The 22,418-nt window shown below is 39.8% G+C and overlaps 2 protein-coding genes across 3 annotated transcripts in view; both read left to right on the forward strand.

Annotated features, from left to right (window-relative positions):
• Positions 1 to 1,349: 1,349 nt before the first annotated feature.
• On the forward strand, positions 1,350 to 18,307 carry LOC124157974 (anaphase-promoting complex subunit 11). Of its 2 annotated transcripts, XM_046533104.1 has the most exons (4): positions 1,350 to 1,461; positions 1,763 to 1,882; positions 7,053 to 7,197; positions 18,221 to 18,307. In XM_046533104.1, exons 1-3 carry the CDS (start codon positions 1,443 to 1,445, stop codon positions 7,166 to 7,168), a joined length of 255 nt encoding a protein of 84 aa, XP_046389060.1. In that variant the 5' UTR covers positions 1,350 to 1,442; the 3' UTR covers positions 7,169 to 7,197; positions 18,221 to 18,307. The 2 variants fall into 2 exon arrangements, with proteins under 2 accessions (XP_046389060.1, XP_046389059.1); XM_046533103.1 differs by lacking the exon at positions 18,221 to 18,307 and having other exon boundaries at positions 7,053 to 7,789.
• Positions 17,754 to 22,418, forward strand: part of LOC124157972 (protein FAM89A) — a 44,607-nt gene continuing 39,942 nt past the window's right edge. Inside the window, exon 1 of the mRNA XM_046533102.1 lies at positions 17,754 to 18,431. Within this exon, the coding sequence (XP_046389058.1) occupies positions 17,976 to 18,431 (456 nt within the window). The 5' untranslated portion in view covers positions 17,754 to 17,975. The remainder of the gene's footprint in view (positions 18,432 to 22,418) is intronic.

A 22,418-nucleotide genomic window follows, 5' to 3' on the forward strand; every position in this document is an offset into this window, starting at 1 on the left:
GGATCTTTCTTATCATTGAAAAAAATAGGATATCAGTTCCAATAATATATCACATCCACCATTGTGAATTTTTAAAGACATTTATTAATAAAGACAGTGACTGAAATGGTTAAATATGCAGTACTTACACATATGCATCCCTCATGGAAACTTTTAATCCAATTGACATCAGCCTCTCAACATTAAAAAGTCAAACAATGCTGCATATCCCTCAGGATCATTACAGGAGTGAGTCAGGCTCTAATCAGCAGGAGTTAGTACTACAACATAGATCCAGAGAGGGGCTATGGCTTTCGGTATCCAATTTACAGCAAATAAAATGTTAATTTTGTTCGGATACCCACTACTGCTGGGAGGTCTCCCCTGTCGCTATCCTGGATCCAGGGCTACATCATTCTGATATTAACTGATGTCAGTAGGTAACATCAACAGAAAAGGCAAGAATATTTTCACCGGAATGGTCGTTGTAAAGTCGTAACAACATGGAAGAAGGAGGAACCTCCATCTTCTTCCATGATAATAATATACAAAAAAATTGTAAAAATTCCTTACAGTCAATTATTTTTAGATATTATTTATCACATGAAGTATCACATATATTTTTAATCTCCAAACGTTCAACTGTAAGTTAACACTAATATTTTGTATTGAAAAAAAATAGCTTTTAGGATTTTAAATTGATCTAGCAGTATACGAAAGCCTACATTTGGCCATAAATAGCCTCGCGGCGATTTCACTGAATGGGTACCAAATTGAACACTCATTGCAAGGAAATGAACTATAACGGCTAGCATGAAGCTGTGCTGCAGGATAGTGGCATAGCCAGGAATTTCGTTCGGAGGGGGGCAAAACCATTGGGAAAATTTTTGAAAAATAGGGTACTACAAAATAGGTTTTAAACTAAATTAAACACTTTTCAAGGTCGAAAAAACTGTATTTGATAAAAAATATTTTGAAAATCATGATTTTTTAATATTTTGTTTTCTTTTATGAAGGAAAATAATTGTGTTTTTATATTTCGGGGGAAGTGCGGACCCCCCAGACCTCTCCCCTGGCTACGCCACTGCTCCAGGAGCAAGGTTATACACATAATGCATGCTTCATGTGCAGTTGGCTCAATCAGTTTGATCAGCATGCGCCACATAAATACTAATTGACGAGTTTTTGTTCATATTTTGATTTTAAAGCAAGTTAAATTTAACATTTAATGCGTATTTCCTATAAATGATCAACATCTCATACCGGCGTTGGTTCCAAGCAACCTAAGCACTTTTAAAGTACGCGGGCAAGACACGGTTCGAGAACGCCATCGTATTTCGTTTGTTTTCTCAGCCAACCAGACCGCCAGAGCGGCGAGAGCGGCCACACAGTCCATAGCTTTTGTGTGTGTCAAGGGAATGTCGTTTTGAAAATTAATATTTAATGGAGCTGGGCTCTCAGCAATGAAGGTGATTATTAAGGGTAAGTAATTATGTTTTAAATGTATGTATTTGTTAGTTGGTCGCCGAGGGATTTGATTTGTTTTAACCTTCGTATTGCGGGTGTTTATTTCTGGCAGCTTATATTTCTTATTGTTATTTTAAATGATTATTTCTGAATGTGAACCTGGTGTTTTTAACTATAATTTTTTAATTTGCCTGGTAATCTTTCTTAGTATGCCCATCATCCGTGTGAGTCCAACCGGCCATCAGCAACAGCTCATATGTTTTCGTTCACAATTCTTCGTTATTCTATTGCCTGCAATTATACATTTTCTTCTCAGGCTGGACGGGGGTTGCCACTTGGCGTTGGGTCGCAAATGATGATAATTGTGGTATTTGCCGTATGCCTTTTGACGGATGCTGCCCAGAATGCAAACTTCCCGGCGATGATTGCCCTTTAGGTAAGTTTAAATATGCATCAGTCTATAATTTATAATTAGCAGTGGTGAACAGGATGTGAAACCATGTAGTTCTCAGTTGTAAGGGAAAATATCGTCTACAGTTCGTCCGCTCTAATATTTCCGACGTTTGATGAGTTTTATTCATTTATTACTACCTTAATCATTTATGCTTCTTTGCAATGAGCTAACAGTTACGTGGTCTCAAGTGGCTTGTCATTCTTGCTTTGAATTGTCTCACTGTTTTTATTTATTATGTCATGTTATCGAAATTGAACCCTTGATTATCTAGTTTAAGCTAGTTCCAGTGAAGCATTTATGAATAGTGGACATGATAAATATGTGGTGGCTTATCTCAGTACTTTTCTTGTTGATGAGCTTTGGTATTGCTCTTTACGTAATTGGTGCAGTCTGTCATTCATTTTAATTCCTATTAAGGCAGCATGATATCTCGTATATGTTTTGTCCATTTTCAGTTTTTCTGTAAAAGAAATCATTGTGGTGATGGGTCTTCATTTTTTACATGATTTTCTATTCCTTCAACATCGACTCTTTCAATTTAGTTTTTCTTGTTATCATAACTCTCATATTTGTTTTTGTGCATCCAAGATAGCAAGATTATACCTATAAGCAACACTAAAGTGACTACATGTTACACTGTCAATGATAATTCTCTTAAGTCAAATACAAGTTAATCTTAGGTGTGCACTAACTTATCAACATTTTGTGATACCAATTCCAGGGTTGATTTATTTAAATCACTCGAATCTATTTATGCCTTAACAAGCTATTTTGCCATAATGCAGTATGAGTTATGATACAAGTATTTGCTTGATTCAGGTCAAAAATAAACTATGTTTAAATTTATTTACTTAAGTATGTTAATGAATCTGAAGCTTTCACATTTGTTAAACGCCACAAATAAGGCGTTGAGATTGATTTGAGCTGTTTGTTAGCAGAACCAATTTCTTTTCTGGAGTTTAATTCTCAATTTCATATTATGCCCACGTTATTTTTCATTCTTAGGTGTTTTCACCCACAATTAATGGTCAGAACCAATTTAACACTGTTGTGAAGTTCATGAAAAAAAATTTAATATGATAATGCACATTCCTCCTTTCTTTATAATTTTTTGTCAACCCCAAATCGACCAAATCCCATGCCCATTTTTGCGCTGATTTCACCAGGGTCTGCAATTTCCTTTACGAGTGCTGCCATTGATACTGGAATGTCATGCAAAGGGCTCCTATATATACTGGTAATTTTAATATGAAAGTTGTTAATATGTAAATATTTATAACTTGTGCAGTAAAATATAAATTTAATTAATATTTTTATTAAAAATCTCGTCTACTTGCATCCGGGGGGTGAGGGGAATGGCCCCCCTCCCAAATCCACCTATTTCTGCAAACAAAACACTTTTAAAAAGCAAATCCATAATTCAGTCTCCATTGCTGTAAGGCAACTTTTAGTAAAAGATGGACCTAAAGATTCAGTGCATGTAACTGGATTCTTCAGAATGATGATGGTCGCAGAGGTAACAATTCACTGTTATCTTTATGATAAATGAAAAAGTCAGGTGCATGGTTAGGCTTAGTCCCTAGACTGCTGGCAGGTAGTGAAATGACAGTAAAAAATTATTGTATGGAATTTAAAGTGGGGAGCATAAGAACCACGGGAAAAATTTCTCTCCAAATGAGAATGTTGTGGACTGATGTCAGAGTGGCAGATCCACATTCATTTCAAAATCGGACAACATTAACCACAACTGCAAAAGCCCGAAAACCTCTAACCAACCACTGTTGTTGAGGGCGTAAAAAATTTGAATATGATACGGCATATTCCAAGTTTCATGCTAATTTTCTTGTTAATTCAAAATCGACAAAACCCCACACAAATTTTCGTGCTGGTTTCGCCATGTTCTGCACTAAGTACTTATTGATGGCCCTTGCCTACCCCTTTTGTGTTGGATCCATGTGTTGCCAACAACTATCTGCTTGATATCCTTTCCATCACAACTTCTCATCTGTACACATCTCTCCAGATGCCCCTTTTTAGACTGCTTTCTGCTTTTTAGTTTGACTCTAGAACTGATTTTGCACTTGTACTCCAACTGTTTACAAATGGGCCCACAATATTGCTTAGCAGTAAGGCTTTGCAGCCTATGGTATGGCTTGGTTTGTTATCCTCATCTAGATCTCAGAAACTGCTCAGCTTTCAACCCGTTGTGTCACGTGATCTTGGTAGTAAAAGTTCTGTAAAACTATTTAATTTTTTAAATACATTTGGATGTCTTGTCCTCTGACTCATTCACTTTTAATTTCACTCGATCTTTATATCCTATTCCTCTACCTTTGGTCACCCACTCCACCGTTATTTGTACGTTTCATTACGTTTTAATTCCTCTCACTTGACATTTAAATAATACATTTTACAGTTTACATTATTTGTGTAGCCATTCAGTGTTGAGTTATAATGTCACCACTCTTGTCCACTGTAAACCAATCCCCTGTTATTTACTACAATAGGAAACACATGTCACTAAAATCCAGATGCACTTTGTAGTTTTCTAATTTAGTGGTACCTGCAGTCTTTCATCCAGTGACTTCACGTGCTAAATGCTCTTAGTGGCTGCTTCATAAAGTAATCATTACCAATTACTGTGGGGTAGCCAGGAATTTCATTTGGGGGGGGGGGGGGGGTCCAAAACCAAGGGGGAAATTTTTTGAAAAACAGGGGCTACGAAGGAGAGGGTTTGAAACTAATTTTAATACTTTTTGTAATTGAAAATACTTCATTTTTCAAAAAAATATTATGTAAATTAATGATTATTCAATTTTTTGTACAATTTTCTAAAGCAAAGTAATTATGTCTTTATTTTTTGGGGGGGTTCGGACCCCCCAGACCTTCCCTCTGGCTCCACCACTGACCAATAATAACAATGCTTGGTTAGGCATTGTTTTTTTTCTTTCACTGTTTTGAATTTTTATGCCAACTTTGTTTAAATAATCTCAGGAGCTCCAAAACAACACTTTAGTACTAACAAAGGTCGTGAAGCGACCCACTAGGTATCATGAGTTTCCCGGATGAGGCAAGAAACATTTCATTCTAATATGTATGATAGAGCATATATGGTTGAAACAATGGTTTATTGGTGGAATGAAAGGTGAAGTTTTTGGCTTAGTTTTTGCTATTCAGTCATTAGTCAGTCAGTGTTCGTTAAAATGTGCATAGTTCAGTGAGTAAAATAAAAAGCCACTGCATTAGTGACGAGCAACAACCAATAGTGACAGAAATGCAGCATAAGATCTGACCTATTTAAGCATGCTGCCATAGTTGAAAGGCTCGGTTTTAAACAAAGTGTAAGGGATTGATTAGAAGATTATCTTTTGTACATGAATTGCCAACCTATGTACTTTACCTCATGCTAAAACCTCAGTATTGTGGGCTTCACTAAACACCTGTTAGAGAAAGGCCACACGAGTGATTTTTCCTTGGAAATCTTGCATTGTGAAAGTAAAGGCCCCAGGCTGGATGCCTTAGAGCAAGTGGAAATTTTAAAATGTGTAAGATCCAATGGTGATATTGTTAATGTTGGGTATTTCCCCCCCCTCCCCTGCGGCGAGTGTCGTCGCACTCGGGATTTTCCAAGGCCCGGCGAAGTCCCTTTCGGCCCCCTTTCTCTTGGTCTCCGCCAAGGGGACTCGACTCACACCAATGGAGTGAGAGAGTCCCGTTACTCAGGGTCAGTAACCCTTTTACCCTAGCATCCATGCCTATGCCGACTGCGTGGGTGGTTGTCAGTGTTTCACGAAAACCGGGAGCGTGTGGACGCGGAGTGTTCGGCGTGCGCTTCCCCGCAAGTTGCGCGCGAATAAACCTAATTCGATTGAAGGTGTCCTCGCCTTTCATTTCATCATAACCCGGGGCACACGTCCCCGCGCGCATTTCTTCTGTGCCACCTTCGGGCCGGATTGCGCGAACAGTTAATGACCTTCTGTGTACTTCCCGTTCCCTGCTCCTCAACCTTTCCCTCTGCAATCAACCCCATACCCTCACACATTAGTGGTTTCCCTTCCCTCAACCGTCACCTACTCCCACCCCCGCCTATGCTCATAAACATGGAAAATTTTGTACTCGGTTAATGTCCTTTGTATTCTTCCCTCTCTCCCCTACCTTTCACTCCTTGCCCACCTTTCACTGCATTTAGTCAGCTTGGGTGCATCGACCCTTCCTACCTCCCCATCCTCTCAAATCCCCTTGGCTTTACAACCAGGGAAAACCTAACCCGCCTTCCTCCCAACCTCCCCCTACCTCTTGATTACCCCCCCTCCCCACTACTCTGGTTTATATATAAGGAGAATCTTCATTGTACTCATCGCCAGATGATGATGCAGTGCGTCGAAACCGTGGTCGCATCTTAATAAAGTATATGTGGAAAAACAAAGTAAAAATTTTTTAATCATAATGAGTAACTTCCATAAAGTAACGCCTCAGACTATCAAGTTTTTTAAAAGATGAAGTTTAATTCTCATATGATAGCTATATGCCACTTTTTCCCATAAATGTTACTACTTTTATTTTTTCAAAAATATGTATGCATTTGTTCTCAATGAGTAGAATAAATGTACCAGTTTTCAAATCCTTCTAAAGATGGGTACAAAGCAGTGATGTCATGGTGTCAGAACGCACAGGAGTGCTATTCCGGCACTCGTTAACAAAAGACATAATACTCAGATAACACTTTTATCAATTTTGGTGGCTAAAAATTTGAAATCTATACATCAGTAAGGAAAATAAAAAAAATGTAATAAAACGTAAATGATAACTAGTAATAAAAAAACACACACTTCTAAAAAAAGTTAAATAAATTGCATTCCGGCACTGCTAATTTTGCCATGATGTCAATGGTACAAAACTATTTTCATTCACTCAAAATATTTGCCTATCTAAAGTATGAAAGAAGACATGTGATGCTGTATATATTTAGCTACTGATTGTTTCTACTGCTGTTTTTAATTCAAGTCAATTGGTAATAATAATGGTGATGCTGTTTAATTTTTGGGTGAAATTCATTGAATTTGGCTTGCTACGACACCTTGTTGTTGCACCAAGAGTTCACATAATTATCTGAGAGAGTGATGGCTTAGTCCTTGGCTGTTTTCTGTTTCAGTTTGGGGCCAGTGCTCACACTGTTTTCACATCCACTGCATCATGAAATGGCTCAACTCACAGCATGTGAACCACCAGTGCCCAATGTGTCGTCAGGAGTGGAAGTTCAAAGAATAAGTGCTGTCGCCTTTCAGAAGTGCACCTAGGTGAGTGCTTGTGAGACGAGGACAACTGGCTAAACACGGAACCAAGTGGGTCACCACTATTCAGAGCTTCTTGTATTTCACTTGTTGGGATGACTTTTTTTTAATCACCATTTTGTAACATTCCCACTCTTCTGGCGAACATGAGCATATCCTGCTGCAAAATTCATCCTCTCCCAGAAATTATATTATTTTTCTGCTTCAGCACTTGTTTTAGTAGTGTGCGATTAGTGGCAGACATAGTTCAATGACTCTCTGTATTGGGAAGGCTTTGTTGCTGCCCTACAGGCATGGCTATGGTCCAATGATAGCCATGCCAGAGAATGTTTGGGTGCCAGTGAGACGTAGCAGTTATTTTCATCCTCATGGGGCAGAATTATGTACATGTCTTTATTAGCCCAAGGTGCAGGCATGCCATTTCTGGACTAATATTGTTCTTTTAATTATTTCTTCCTTAATGTGATCTCCTCATCATCAGTGTATTAGTTTCCTTTTATATTTTGTATTTCTTGCTTCTCTTTGATTGAAATTTGTATCTTTTTGTGTTTATGAGTTATGTTTTCTAGAATCTGAAATACATTTTTCCATTCTTCAATTCTTTGTTTAGTAATTTTATCCCTCTTACTACTGCTTTAGAAACAAGTTCCAATTTAAATTATTGCTATTATATATTTGGGCTGTAGTCTAAATTGGGTGATATAATTGGCGATTTTTCACACTTTCCACTTTCTCGCCTTAGATTTTTGGCAAAAATTGCTCTCTTATTTTTTGTAAAGAAAGTGAATCTGCTGCTGGTCCGTGCTCACAAGTACTGGATTCTTTTATTTGGTGAAATGCTGTGAGCTACTGAGACATAGAGTGCCCATCGCATTATACCTCTATGGCTCATAGATGGTGTAAAAGATAATCTTCCGAGTTCTCATGATGTGAAGTAGTTTAATGTGTAGCAAATGTAGTCTCTTCTAAGGTTTGCTTCACGCTACTCTATATTCAATTCTCCTATCAGCTAATCTTTTCACACTTAATATAAATGTATATGTAAATATATGGTTATCAGTGGCGGTTCCTTTGTAAAATTTAAAGGCTGCACAACCGCTCTACCATGAGAAATGTATCTTTCTTTTTGGCTTCTGTTTTATACTTGTTTTCATCCAGTAAATTCTGTTGCAACCAAACTTCTGGAAATATTTAAACAAAGCTAATTTAACGTAGAATACTTCTGCTTGAAGTTTCATGTTGTGTGCATCAGCATTTCAAAAGCAGTGTTGCTTCCTCTTTTGCTGTGAGTGGTTAGGTTACATAGCCTCTACAACCTGACAGTGGGGTCACCAGCAATTTTGTTCAGGGGCGGTCCAAAAACAAGGGGGAAATTTTTAAAAATGGGGTTCTAAGTAGGGTTTCAAACTAATTTTAACACTTTTTATAATGGAACAAACGTCTTTTTTTAAAGAAATCTTTTGTAAATCCATGATTTTTCGATATTTTGTTTTCTTTTCTGATGCAAAGTAATCATTATGATTAAAAACTTTTGGGCTATGTCGCCGCGTCAATTCTTTGGGTGGCCCCAATGTTTCCCAACCGATGCTGGTTGCTTTTTCAAGGGATTATGAAGAGATGAGAATTTAAAATCTTTTATATAGGTATTATAAAGAATTGAAGCGGCGACATAGCCCAAACATTTTTAATCATAATGACGAGCACCTGCGAAAGTTTTAACGAAGAATTATAAAGTAATCATGTTTTTATATTTTGGGGGGGGGGGGGGAGGGGTCCAGACCTCCCTGCTACGCCACTGCAACTTGAATGTGCCCCACCCATAGACCAGGGGGGGAGAGGCAAGGAAGGAAATGATAGAAGAGGAGTTAGTCATACACATTCCATAAGTTGCCAAATTTTCATTGCGGTCATGCTGTGTTCAAATCATGTGCCAATATTTCGATATCGCCCATAGAATTGTGTGCACACGGTGTTTCTTTTCTGTGTCCTCTCTCTTTAGTGGCATGATTCAGATGTTCTTAGTTGGCACACAATTTATTTGGTTGTGTTTCCTTCCCTCTCTTGTGTTTTCATTGTGCAATTTTGCTCTTCTCAGTCCTGCTTACATGGTACATTAACCTGTGAGTGTTAATGTCTTAATGTGTGAACATGTGGATGAACACAAAATATCACCGTGTAACCACCCAGCTTTTACAACTGCATGTGTAGAAAATATAACCCATTCTATTTGGTTCATACAAGCGTACATTTTCCATTCCAGTTCTCCAAAATCATTCATGTATACATATAGACATTAACTCGTATGGTTTAATATACCATGAAATCAGGCCTTTAGCAATTTAGTCTCTTTTGTACGTTTAAAAGAGTGAACATTTTAAGTCATGGATATAATTACCTAATATATATGTACCTAAAATAATATAATATTACCTAAATATTACCTAAAATTACATATTTATGATGAGTATGGAAGAGGCATAAGCAATCAATGACCTCAGTGGACCCACATCCGGACTCCATGTGTGTCTAGAGGTGAAAACAAAAAGGTGGCAATTTATTTTAGAAACTTCTGTAGCAACACATATGAGAAGTGCTTTCGTTTGTCTGAGTGCAAAATAAGGTACAAATTGAACTGTTTTTTCATTTGTGCTCTTTCTGAGAGCAAGCCGAACAGAATGAATTCTCTCTACATATAGTTAAATTTCATTATATTTAGAATATACCTCTTGAATTTCTAGAATATTTTAACCCTTTGATGCCGTCTGTATTGCTACGCATGTTAAATCATTGAGCCGGTTTTTACACGTGTTGTATAAATATGGGAGAATAATCTTGAGAATCTTTTTAACGATTAAAATTGTGCATGTAGCTTTGAAATAGCAGAGTAAGTGATGTGCGTAAAGTACTTCACGGCCTTGCCAGTTTGAAACTCGTTTAACTTTCCTGAAAATTGGTGTGATGAATGCCATTTTTTCACCATTGATGCACTAGTCAAGTTTGGGAATACGTGTCAATGGATGTACCCCTTAAATGTTATGCGAGCCTTATGTCATGTCCATTTTTACAAAAAGGTGTCATTACTTGTGCTCCCTTCTTTAATGAGAGTATGTACATACATATTTGCGATGTGATGTGAAAGACGGTGGAGATTGGGAAGGGATAGCTGTAGAAAGGATCAGGGAGTTGCACGGAGCGTAACTATTCTTTCTTCGTGATCTGACCACCAAGCAGTGTCGGCAAATTACCCAAGCACTTCACCTTCAGCAATGTTTAGGAGAGGATTTGCCTTCAGCAGTACTGTTTCCTCACTAGCCCTGCACACACAGGCTATTAACACTAAGGGAGTCTGGCTTCTCACCGATGCACCCGATCGTACAAGAAATACATTCCCTGCTGCTGACCCTTACGAGAAAGGGTTTTAATATCTGTTTTCTGTGGGTACCGGGACATGAGGGGATAGCCGGGAATGAGATAGCAGATGCTATGCCCAAGGAAGCTCTGAGTGACGAAGAGTTCGCCTCAACGCTGGTTCCCTACGAGGACTTAAGAGCACCACTAAGAAATGCGGTATTGGAACAATGGAGGGGGTCGTGGAGGACTCTGAACAACAACAAGCTCCGTGGCATCAAGGACGTAATAGCAGCGTGGCCCTCCTCTTCTTGTAGCAATCGGAGAGAGGAGGTAGTCTAGTACTCACACGGTTGAGGATAAGGCACAGCCTGCGTACCTATGCGTATCTCTTTACTGAAGAGAAAGAACCTCCCCAATGTGATGATTGTAGGTGCCCATTAAATATTAGACATATCCTGATAGATTGTGTTAAGTACCGCAACGCGCAAAGACGGATTAATCTAGGGGGAGACCTAGAAGCCCTTTTAGGAGATCACCCTACCAACTTAAACTATACATTTCAGTTCCTCAAAGAAATAAATATTTTTAATAATATCTAGTTATGCTTACTCTTTGTACGAAGACATCTAATGCAGTGGCTCTCTTTCTACGTAAGTTTTGGAAATAAATGACACAGTAGTGGTGCGAAATGACTTAGCCGTCGATTCACCCTAAATTTAAATCCTATTACCTAAAGGAGTCAAATTGACAGAATATTACAGATGGACACAACCCTGTCCCGTTCACATGTTTTAATCAGAGTCATGGTGCAACGTGCATGAGTAACCAAAGTTAAAGTAGAGCCTGATTACTTGTGTCATCAGGGAAATTGCTTTTGATACCATTTAATTTGCTCAAATATTAATTCTGTTGAGCACCAAAAAAAACTTTTTTTCGCACTGGGGTCTGTCCTCATTTCCCAAAATGAGCAATCAAATATTCTAACATCATTTTCCAATTTTTAAATATCCTATGTTAGCTTTAGAATTAAAAAAAAACTGTGTCCAGAGAGGCCTATTGATGGAAAAAAATTAAGATGTTACCTTGATGCAAAGAAATTGCTCTGTTTTTTATGCTTCAAACTGTAGACATTTGTGAATCTCACTTGGTGTGGGGGTTGGTTATATCCCCAAATATTCAGATTAATGCTGCTTCTGATTATTACGTTAGATGTACATATGTACCTCCAAAATTACAATGTTTTTAAACACTGGTGTTCAGATGCATTGATTTTGATGCACTTAATGTATTTTTCTGAAGCCCATGGCAGGTTAATTATGGTGAATCGTCCCCTGAGAGATATTTCAAATATTCTAGTTCCTTCTGGGAGGTCTTGGTGAGCAGTTGAGCCTTGCAAAATATTTAGGCCATATTCAGAATAATTTTGAAGTTGTGGAGGGAATCATGCTTTTTGAACGTTTTTAATATACTAGCTTCACTTGTGATAAAATGAGAAAGTACAAAATAGGTAATGTAAGAATATCAGTTGGAGAGGCTCGGGATAATTTTAAAATTGTTTCGGGTTTTGTGTCTTATATTTTAAAAATCTTTCGAAATTTCAAAAAATTAATTCACCAAGTGAGAGCTGAGGTACACCAATAGACATTCGTTAAGAATATGCTTTGAACACTCGTACAACGTTTCCCTGATTTGCCAGAAGATGACGTTAACCATTGATACCATCGTCATGATTTAATAATAATAAATTTATTTCACCACTAGTAGTACATAAATCTTCAAGTCTAAAGTTGTATAATAAGATTGAATAAAATTACATGCATACATCAAAAGTGAACATCTTCAAATTCCTAATTTTTCTAAAAGATATTAATTTAAATATGATAAAACATTGAAGCAGAGTGCAGAGGGTTTATACATGGAGCATCCGCTAACAGGGACATGGAAAACATGGGAATTCCAGTTACCCTCTACAAGTTAACCGGAAAAAAGCATCCTCCAAATATTTTATAATAAATTTTGTGGAAAACAAAGTTTAAGGTATTCATTCAAAATGCTTCGTAAATTTCACAAAGTATCACCAGAAATCACCAACGTGATTTTCAATGATGAAAGTTCGGATGCTTAGCTGGCAAATTATGTGCAGACAGGCTACTCAGGATTCCATCTGTGTGACTGCCTCCGTGCTTGCCGTCGTATTAGCTCTAATCATGGGAGCAACTTCAGGTTTAATTTTCCTGAAAGAGGGAGAATAGTGCAAGTTATATTAAAAAACTCAGTCACCTAATTGGTGTCCCTATTTTTTTATTAGAAGTTGAAAAAGTGGCATTTTTCAACAAAAAAACATAAGCGGAATGATCATTTTCATACGATTTATCGATAAATAAATTCAAAGTTGCCCAAAACCTGACTGTATTTCAAAGGTGGTGGTCTTTACCATGTTTACGGAGATTTTTATGGCTTTCATGTGATATTTGTGATTTTTACATGTGTTTGAAAATGTCACTTTTTTGTCGAAATTTGTCAAAAGTGAAATTTTTGAACATTTATAGAAAAAAATATTTCAAGTGAAAATCATTTTTATAACATTTTTAAAAACTATAGCTGCATTTTTATAGCCTCTAAAATTTTTGCTAGTTTTGCTCAATTGGTTTAGGTTTTACAAGGGCACCAATATGGTAGTATTGAATAATTTGCCCGGTGTGCAGAATTTTTGTGTGTGCCTCATTGACTTCAAACACTCATATCTTGGAAAATACTTTATATAGGTCTGTAATATTTTGGATTTTTCTTAACTAAAGTTGAAAGTAACAACAGGGAAAAAATAATCAAAATCTAAGATGAAGGGCGTGGGACCCCTCAAAAATTGGTTGAGTTGACATGGAATGACCCAGAGGGCCTCTGGCTCTCCGTCGTCAGGGCTGCTTAGTGACCATCTGGCATCTTTTCCCCGAAGGATTTATGGGGACTTTACAGGTGATGTTGGTTTATGCAACCCGGCACGCAATGCAAGGTAGCGTGTACCCATACTCCAAGCTCTAGGGATATGCCAGGGTTTTCCGGTGCTGCAGCGGTTCGGATTTCATCAGAATCGACAGGCCGGTTTTCGTTAGGGATATATTCGGTTCACCAGCTCGAGCCAGTTCAATGTCTAGTTCGTTATGCCCACATTTAGTGGGAACATTGCAATCGATGTAATTGGATGTTGTAACCTTAATTGGAAAATAATGATACGGCGAAAAATCCGGTTCAATAAAAAAACCGGCTCAGAAAAATAAATAAAACAGTTCCAGTAGAAAAAACCGGTTCAGGATTTCATGAACGGGACACCCTTACCTATAGAAATATAGTTCGAAGGCTAAAGCCAAACATACTTTGACGAAGGCTTCCTGAACGAAAAAAGCATGGAGTAACTACGGAGAAGGTGCGACTGCACGATTTTTCCCTCGGAAAACGTTCCTTGACTGGACTAATGACACTTTCGTGGGGAAACCATGATTACGGAACACGTATTACCTTTCCCAAAATACTTCTGCACCGTTCGTATTAGGAAAACAGCCTAGATGCATCAAATGGCCAATTCTGTAGGATTTTCACCAAATGTATCACTCATTTAGCATTCAAAATATGTAGTCATAGATGTGGGCGAAAGCGCTGCGGCATCGATTAAATAGATTTTATATATTTTACTTATCTTAATGCGGGAATGGTACATCGTTTACATCGGCGTCTTTGACAGATGACAACAGGCGATCGAATCAACCAGCAGATAACATAAGTTATATAAAATTATTTCATAAATACTTCGGCCTTGTAAATTATATCGCATCCGAGCGAATGGATATCGAAATTTTGATGTGGGCGGATAGGATTACGCTGAGGTGGGTTGGGTTTTGGGTTTGGTCAGGGCGTGGTGTTTGCTTCGAGGACTCTTCGTCGTTCCAACATATATACTCGAATAATCATTTTCTACGCTCGGGATCTGGAAGCCTATGTAAACTATATGCCTTTCCCTTATTAAGATAAGTAATTATTTATCATTAATTCAATTGCAGTAATTTCGTTCGCACCGTTAAGGTGCCTGAGGGATCACGGAAGTTCTGGTTTCGACGAAAAACTGTTAAATCAGCGTGTGAGCCGGCGCGTTATCGTGGTGGAAACGCCATCACGAGGGACGGATTTTGATGCGACGTGCGTCATGCCCGAAATGTCAATAAAAATTGTCTCGCTCGGTCCTAAACTAATGCTCACTTCTTCGGCTACCTTTAAATTTAAACGGCGATTTTCCCGCACCGAATCGTTCACCAATTTGACATGGTTGGGGTCTCTATCGATGTGGAAGGCCGCCCTGAGTTGTAAATCTTCATCTGTCGAGGACCTGGCCGATTTAAAGCGACTGTACCACTCAAAACACTGGCTTCGACTCATAGCTTCATTAAAAAAAAGGCTTACTGAGTCATTCTAACCGTCTCCGTAGCACTTTTTCCTAGTTTGAAACAAAATTTCACTCACACACGCTTTTCCTCTAGCTCCTTCATTGCTGCCGTTACCCGCGGTGACGAACAGTAATGACTCGACGGAAACAACATCTCCAGTTTTAGTCCTCAGATATGTCGCTAGATGGCGCTTTTTGTTTAGTGTCGATCTGTTGAACTGTTAGCGCGGAATAAAATCAGTCCAGTCTCTTTTTTTATCACACCTTGTATAATTGTTTAGAAAGTAAAAAATGGCAAATTTGGTGAAAATCCAACAAAAATTGATCGTTGGATTTAACTCGAATGTCGCCCGTATGTGACCATCCTCATATCCCATTGTCTTTGAAGTGGGTAGAGAACACAGGAAATGCTTTTGCCAAGGGAAATTCTGGTGCGATATAAATTTCCTCGAAAGCACATTGCGCTTCGGCTGAACTTTCTGCTGCCAGCTGGCCTGGGAGAGTTGTTTACCCTGCTTCAGGTACCATTTCGATGGCATGTACTAAATGCACAAATGCGAACTTGTATTCGTAATTTTCTTAATTCGTAATAAATCGATTTTGATCATTTTGAGGGAGCTATATTGCCGTGGGATACATGTTTAGTGATATTTTGTCGCTTAGCCCAGGGCGAATGCCTCTGGCTATATGTCGCGAATGATTTCCCGAGGGTAAAACCTGTGGGAGCATCCAGGGGTTCACCCCCCCCCCCTCTGAAATGTCCGGACGCGTACCTCCGACAACTGAACATCCCTCTGCACCCTGGCCCGGAACTAGGTCGGGGGGCAGAGGGGGAACGTGCCCCGGGCGGCAAAATTTGAAAGTTCATTTTAAAAGCTATTTTTTTTTGTTTAATTATTTAGCAATAATTATAATTTATAAATTATGAAACAATAATATCAATAAAACTTCCTTATGGCGACAACGCGGTGAGTAATTTCAACTACCCCATCTCATAAAAATAGCTGAGAGATATATTATATTTTGTAGTGGGTGCGAAAGGAAGCGAGGAGGGATCAGGGGAGGGAGCGTCAAACTGATCTTTGGCCCCCCCTGACAACACTCCTAGTTCCGGTCCTGCACCCACCCACCATCCACTCCCCAATTTTTTTCTGGCTTGGGGGCATCCATTTATTACGAGAAGCATTTAGGAGGGGTAGAGGGTCTAGCCGAACCTCACCAATCTCACGTGGGGAAGAGAGGGGGCCCTGGCAAGTATCACGTAATATTTTTTCCGGACGAAACAATGTAAAATTGCGAGAAAACTGGACTGAAATAAGCGAATCGTGTTTCTCTATTAAAAGGTGACCAAATTCTACTCTTAAACATTTATCGCGGTAAAGCGAACGCCACCAAGTTGCACAGTAGCTCTTCAATTGTTAAGCTACCGGCCAGCCAAAACCTGGGTCCACCTTTTTATTACTAGTATTATAATTATTATTATCGTAATCAGGTACAATTTGGCAACTGGCCATGTGGCAACATGTATATCCAAAAAAGAAAACACAAAATATCCACAAAGTCACATATAAACTACACTGTGTACAACAGGGGCGCGTCCAGTATTTGTCTCTGGGGGGGCACAAGCAAGGCCATGTCCAGGATTTTTTTCTGTGGGGGGGCACAAGGATACCTCGTAATACAAAAGGAACGCAATGATAATGGGACTTTATTAAAATCTCCCATATTTTTTAAGGTTCTGGGGGGGGGGGGGCACGTGCCCCCTAGATCCGCCTATGGTGTACAAATTTTAAAAATTCAGTTAAAATTTCTATAAAAATAAAATAACTCTGCAGGCAATCTGTTCCAATCTACAATTGTTTTATTGAGGTAGGAATTTTTTTAAACATTAGTCCCCTGCGCCCAGTATTTAATTTTGAACTGAATTATTTTGACATTGTATTGTGATGTTGCTTCAAATGATTCAATTTCAGTTAAACAATTTTTTTTAATAAATCGAACGCAATGAGGCATCGAATAACAAATTTGCAATGAAAATACGCGAATAGCGTGAGATTAGAGTGAGGGGGACGAGTCCAATCTCACGATATCTCACTATGGGGGTGTAGAGGGGGTCCAAAAACCGCCGAAATCATCTCGCATGGACGCCCCCTACGTTTTTGATGGCAGGTTCATCCATCCTCGTGATATTTGCGGGTCGACTCTTGTTGCAGTGGCAGCTCGTGAGTCAAATGCACAGGAAGGGGGCACATTTCACCGGGGGGTCAACATTTTTGAATGTTTTGCGTATTTTAGTGAGTTTTTAAGGCTATCTAGGTATTAAATTTGTTATATTTTAAATAATATAATTTAAATAATTATAATAGTAAAATTTAAACCAAAATAAGGTATTCTGCAACACTGCAGTATTACCAAGTAGACGCCAGATTATAATGCCAGCCGTAGCGGCAATGTCATCTCACTAGATACGTCACTCAGCGCATGCTCGGGCGGCGTCCTAAGACTTCCATAAGGCACAAGCTTAGACGCGTCATAGCACCACCACTACCACTCTTCATATAACTGCATATCGATGGATTGTGACGTTCTGGCCAGCGCCCCGCGGCTACAAATGCGAACTTCTCGCGCTATTTTTGCGTGTTTTTCCTACATTTTCGATGTATGCGATTGAAAAAAACGCTTTGGTTAATTAGATATATAATTATAATTGAATGGGTATTTATTTTATTTTTTTTACTTTTTCAAATCTTTGGGAAGGGGCGGCGTCCGAGAGTCCTTATGGGCAAGCCGCCACTGTCTTGTTGGCTCATCTGAGGCATGCATACACCTGTGGCCGTACGCCGCGATGCTCGCTCCTTTTATGGCGCCACCCCTCCACTCCTCTCCCCTCTCCGAATACCCGCTTCCCCTTGTCACGTGACCCGGGGAAGGAGATGCGTCAGTCCTTCCGCGGATCGCCTGCGAGGAGGACGCGAACGCAGACGGTGCGCGTGTGTAGACCATGACTAGGGGAGGCAGGAGGCCGCCTCCCGTGCCTCCTCGCCCGAGCAAGGAGGCCGTGGCGGAGGCCCTCGCGGCCCGAAGGACCCTCCTCCGACCCGTCCCTCCAGCTCCCACGCAAGTCGTCTACCAAAGCGCCCCCCAGCCGCCTCCTCCCGCGGCCTCCGACGACGATGCCGTCGGCGGCGTCGAGTTGCGTCGCGGCGCTCCCCATGACGCGCCCCCGCCTCCCCCCTCTGTTTGCAGGAAGGAGATGGCGTCGCTCCGGGGCCTGCCGCCCCTTCCCAAGAGCCTCAGCGGCGTCATGGACGTCGAGGGCTTGCGCCTGCTGGAGGCCGACATGCAGGGCCCCTCTTCCGCGCGCTTCGGCGGCGCCCAGGAGGCAGCGCTGCCGGCCGGCAGGAGCCGGAAGCAAAGCAACCTGGACGCACAGCTGGCCTTGCTGCGCCAGGAAATGGTGAGTACTCCTGATTATACTCGCATGGTATCTCTAATTAACGTTGCGCATCGCCTGAACTTTATCAAGGTCTTTAAAATACGTACTTTACGGACTGTGGAACTTCTGACTTACTGACTATGGAATGACATCTGCCGGCTTTACCCTCCTTAAGTTTCCATTTCGGTGGCATGTGTTAACTGTACTAAATTGTGCGTGAGTTCGAAATTGAAAATTATTTTAATCATTTGTAGGGAGTTATTGGCTTCTCCTTCCGTGGCAGTGGCGTAACTAGGAATATGCTTTGATTGGGGGGGGGGGGGGGGGGATGAAGAGGGATGAGATGGCCTGGTGCGGGACAATTTTTGAAAAATGCCATGCCTGAATATACATTTTACATCATTTTGGCACAAAAAACATGCTATCATGACAACATGAGGGATCTATCCCTTCGCCCCCCCTATGGTTACGCCACTTTTCTGTGGGATATACATATATTGTTTATTATTTGTCGCATAGCTCAGAGCGAATGTCTCTTGCCGATTTTTTTGTGTGAATATATTGGTGTTTTATGTTTGTTTACGTTTTGTGTTTGTGTACGTTGTGGGCTTATTTGGCAAAGGGCGAAAAAACCTGGTTGTAGTTGAATTTGAGTTATGTATTGCGAAATGAGTTATATTTCTTTGGGAATGTAAATTTTAATATTGAACTCAGATGCGTTGTTTGATTTAAAAAAATCTTCGCATTAGGTACTTACTTGCTGGTGAACATTCACACACTCATAACCTCGTACATAATGATCGCACGTCCTATGTAAAAAAAAATTATTCGGAAACTTTTCTTTATTACGCTACTGAAATTAAAAACATTAGAACGTAGGTTTTCAGTAGAATATCGAAGTGGTGAAAAATTTCTTTGGTGATTCGCATCCCACTCTAGCCTGAACCTAAGGCGCTCATGAACTAGGGCTTCTATTTATGCCCGAGTTCATATGCCCTCCAATAAAATCCTATGTAAAATATGTGATAGGAAAACAGCAACCCCATTTTCCTTTCCGTATCTATAACGTTATCCGTACATGCTAACGTTGCCTTCGGTAGTTTTTTTTTTTTTGAAGGTGTTGTAATCAACAGACTTGCTTTCGTATCTAACGGTGGTAATTGGTTCTGGTAATTGTAGGGGAGAATAGAAAGCTTAGAAATAAGCTTAATTAGTATGTCATCATGAATATCCCATTCTCAACATTGGTAATTGATTCTGGTAATTGTGGCGGAGAATAGAAAGCTTAAAAGACTGAAGTGTATCATCAGGAACATCCCATTCCCAACATTTATCAAAAAATAATAATTTTAACTGATTTTTTGTTTTCTTTTTTAGCCAACGTAACTTGACTTTTTTGGCCGATTCGGTCCCTACCATAAATGCTTTTGACAGACGGTAATTGTTTTTCATCTTTTCTGACTCGACAGAAACTCCACAAGACCGAGAAAATTTATGTATTTGGCGATTTATCAATCGAAGGAGTTTTAAAATTTTCAAAAAAATGGGTGTTTCATATTTTTTTCTGGCGTAACTTGAATATCCCGAGGATTTCATTTTTTAGAATTATTCCTTCAGACCAATATTCAGTCGCGTCCAGGTATCCGCGACGGACCACTTTTTCGGGATGGCGTGTTGCCTTCACCGGGCGTCTTACTGGACCCCTTCCAGTGATCGGATCGGGCCGAGCGAGGTGTCTAAAATGTTTGTATATGAACTCCCCTAAACTTGTTCAGGGTTCCCACTCAACCTTGAAAATCTTAAAACCGTGAATAAGCCGTGAATAAAACTCTCAATCTTGATTTAGCGGTGGTAGAACTACTATTGACCGATTAAAAGAAAATTGATATTTCAAGATCATATTTCAAGATCAGTCATTCGCAGACATGGCCACGGATTTATCTGGACACATATATTCGAAGTGCAATTTTTGGTCCGTGTGCCATGATGACACATTGACCTTAAGCCTGTAGCAAAGCCGGAAGACTGGTAACCAAAGTGTTCATTAACACTTGCGATAATTCAGACACTTCTTAACTTCCCTGCCACCCTGCTCCCTCCATTTTCCCACTCATAACCAGAGCTGAATTTTCAAACGATATGTGACATAAGGAGAGATAGCAATTTGATTGGTGCATTTGCACTCACAGTGTTTGTCGCATTTGTTAAATTTGTAGTTAAAGCGCGGCCGATGATTGTTACGTGATCAATATTTCTGCCAAAAATGGTTTATCTAAAAACCGTGAATTCGAAGACATTTAGACCGTGAAAACCTGGAAAAAACCGTGAATTTTATAATTTAGTTAGGGTGGGAATACGTTGTTTTACCATCTGTTATTTTGAACCCCCTCTAACCTGATGTAAACTAAAGCTGAAATCTTAGCTCCGCACGTTACCTCGACCCACCTCGTCCGTTCTGCATAAAAAATTTTCTCGGATTGGCTGCGCGTTTTAGCAGCCAAGTGCCAATTTAGGCCCAGCGCACACGGTGTGACTGTTTTACAACTATCGTTGCCCACCAGTTGCGCGAGCAACTGTTTTGTGTCCTCGACAATGTATTTGAGTGGGGAGGCGCACACGACGCGACTGGTTTTTGACGATCTCAAAACAGTCTGAAACCAGTCACATGCAACCGTGGGCCCGCGGTTGCAGTTGCGTTGCAGACTTCAGTTGCACGAGACCACGTGGTGTTTTGGTGGTATTTTGACGGCCGTATAGTGTCGATCTCAAAATTAATGATCAAGAAGTCAACATGAAGCTCGTTGGAGCTATAGAGAAGCATGAAGTCCTGAACAAATACAAACTATCTAACGTATTTGGTATTGATAATAGCTCACAGCGTCTTCTTCGCGTGACTCAGCGATAGTAAGCGCTGACGGCCAATGAAAGGGCTAAAAAACAACACGTACCGCACTAAATAAACACTCCACTGATTGCAAAATAGACGAAACTGATTTACAACAGCCTTTTGTCATTACACCCGTGTGCGGACAGAAGTTTTGTTTCAGTTGCAAACTGGTTGCAGATGCAACTGATTCCCAACTGTAGTTACAAAATAGTCGCTCCGTGTGCGCTGGGCCTTAGGATGATCCTGTCCTCTCTGTGTGTGTGTTAAAACCTTTGGAAATACTTAAATGTCTGTGATATAGTCTGTGAGTCAACTCTCTTTACCAATTAAGACACTTGCTCCTGTACTATCAATAAGGTGGTATAAATCTGCGATGTTATTTATGAGGCTACGCTAATCGGCTACTACTTACTGCTTACATTTAATCATCTTTGACAATAGGGTTGTTCACCAATTTTTTTTTACTGTCTTAAATGAAAGTACACACCGAGGGGATACCGGCGACAGTTTCAGCGCTTTTCTAATCAAAAATTTAATCCTAAAAAGGCTAGGCGAAAAGTGTGGAATCCGAGGGCCGGCTCAAACGCTCCGAAAGCGCACGAAGGTTGCCGAAGGCATGCTGACGTCACACACAGCGAACTTCTCGCGGAAGCCGTCAACCCGGTCGAAAAACCTGTGATCCTGCGTCAGAGAAGAAACAACGAGGGTGAAAATGGAGGAAATTAGGAAGAAGGCGTATATATATAGCGGCGCTTTCTACCGCTTTGTAATTCTACCACAATAAGAAATCCGGGAAAACGTTTTATAACTGTGCCTCTTAATTCTCGTGTGCGAAGGAAATGGTTAACTGCAGCAATGCGAGATGACCAAAAATATCAACGGCAAGACATCTTATTATTGCTGTGAAGATTCTTTTAATGTTAGTGTTAAATTTATACTAAATGCCAGCATCACAACGTCAGTTTACGTGATATTGTTTTACTTGCGGTCTTCCCAAATAAGTCGAACGGACGAAAAAAATTTTAATTTAAGTTATTTGAATGGAAATAATTTACGAAAGATTAAGAACAATGTTTATGCTACTATTCAATGATCACCGAAGTTAATTGATGCTAACATAG

This window comes from Ischnura elegans, chromosome 4 (genome assembly GCF_921293095.1).
Source record: "Ischnura elegans chromosome 4, ioIscEleg1.1, whole genome shotgun sequence".
NCBI classification, from domain to species: Eukaryota; Metazoa; Arthropoda; class Insecta; order Odonata; family Coenagrionidae; genus Ischnura; species Ischnura elegans.

Bases quoted from the DNA above. Each gene is read 5' to 3' on its own strand.
- LOC124157974 (XM_046533104.1), top strand. The intron at 1,883-7,052 runs GTAAGTTTAAAT...TTTCTGTTTCAG, and splicing joins CGGCGATGATTGCCCTTTAG to TTTGGGGCCAGTGCTCACAC.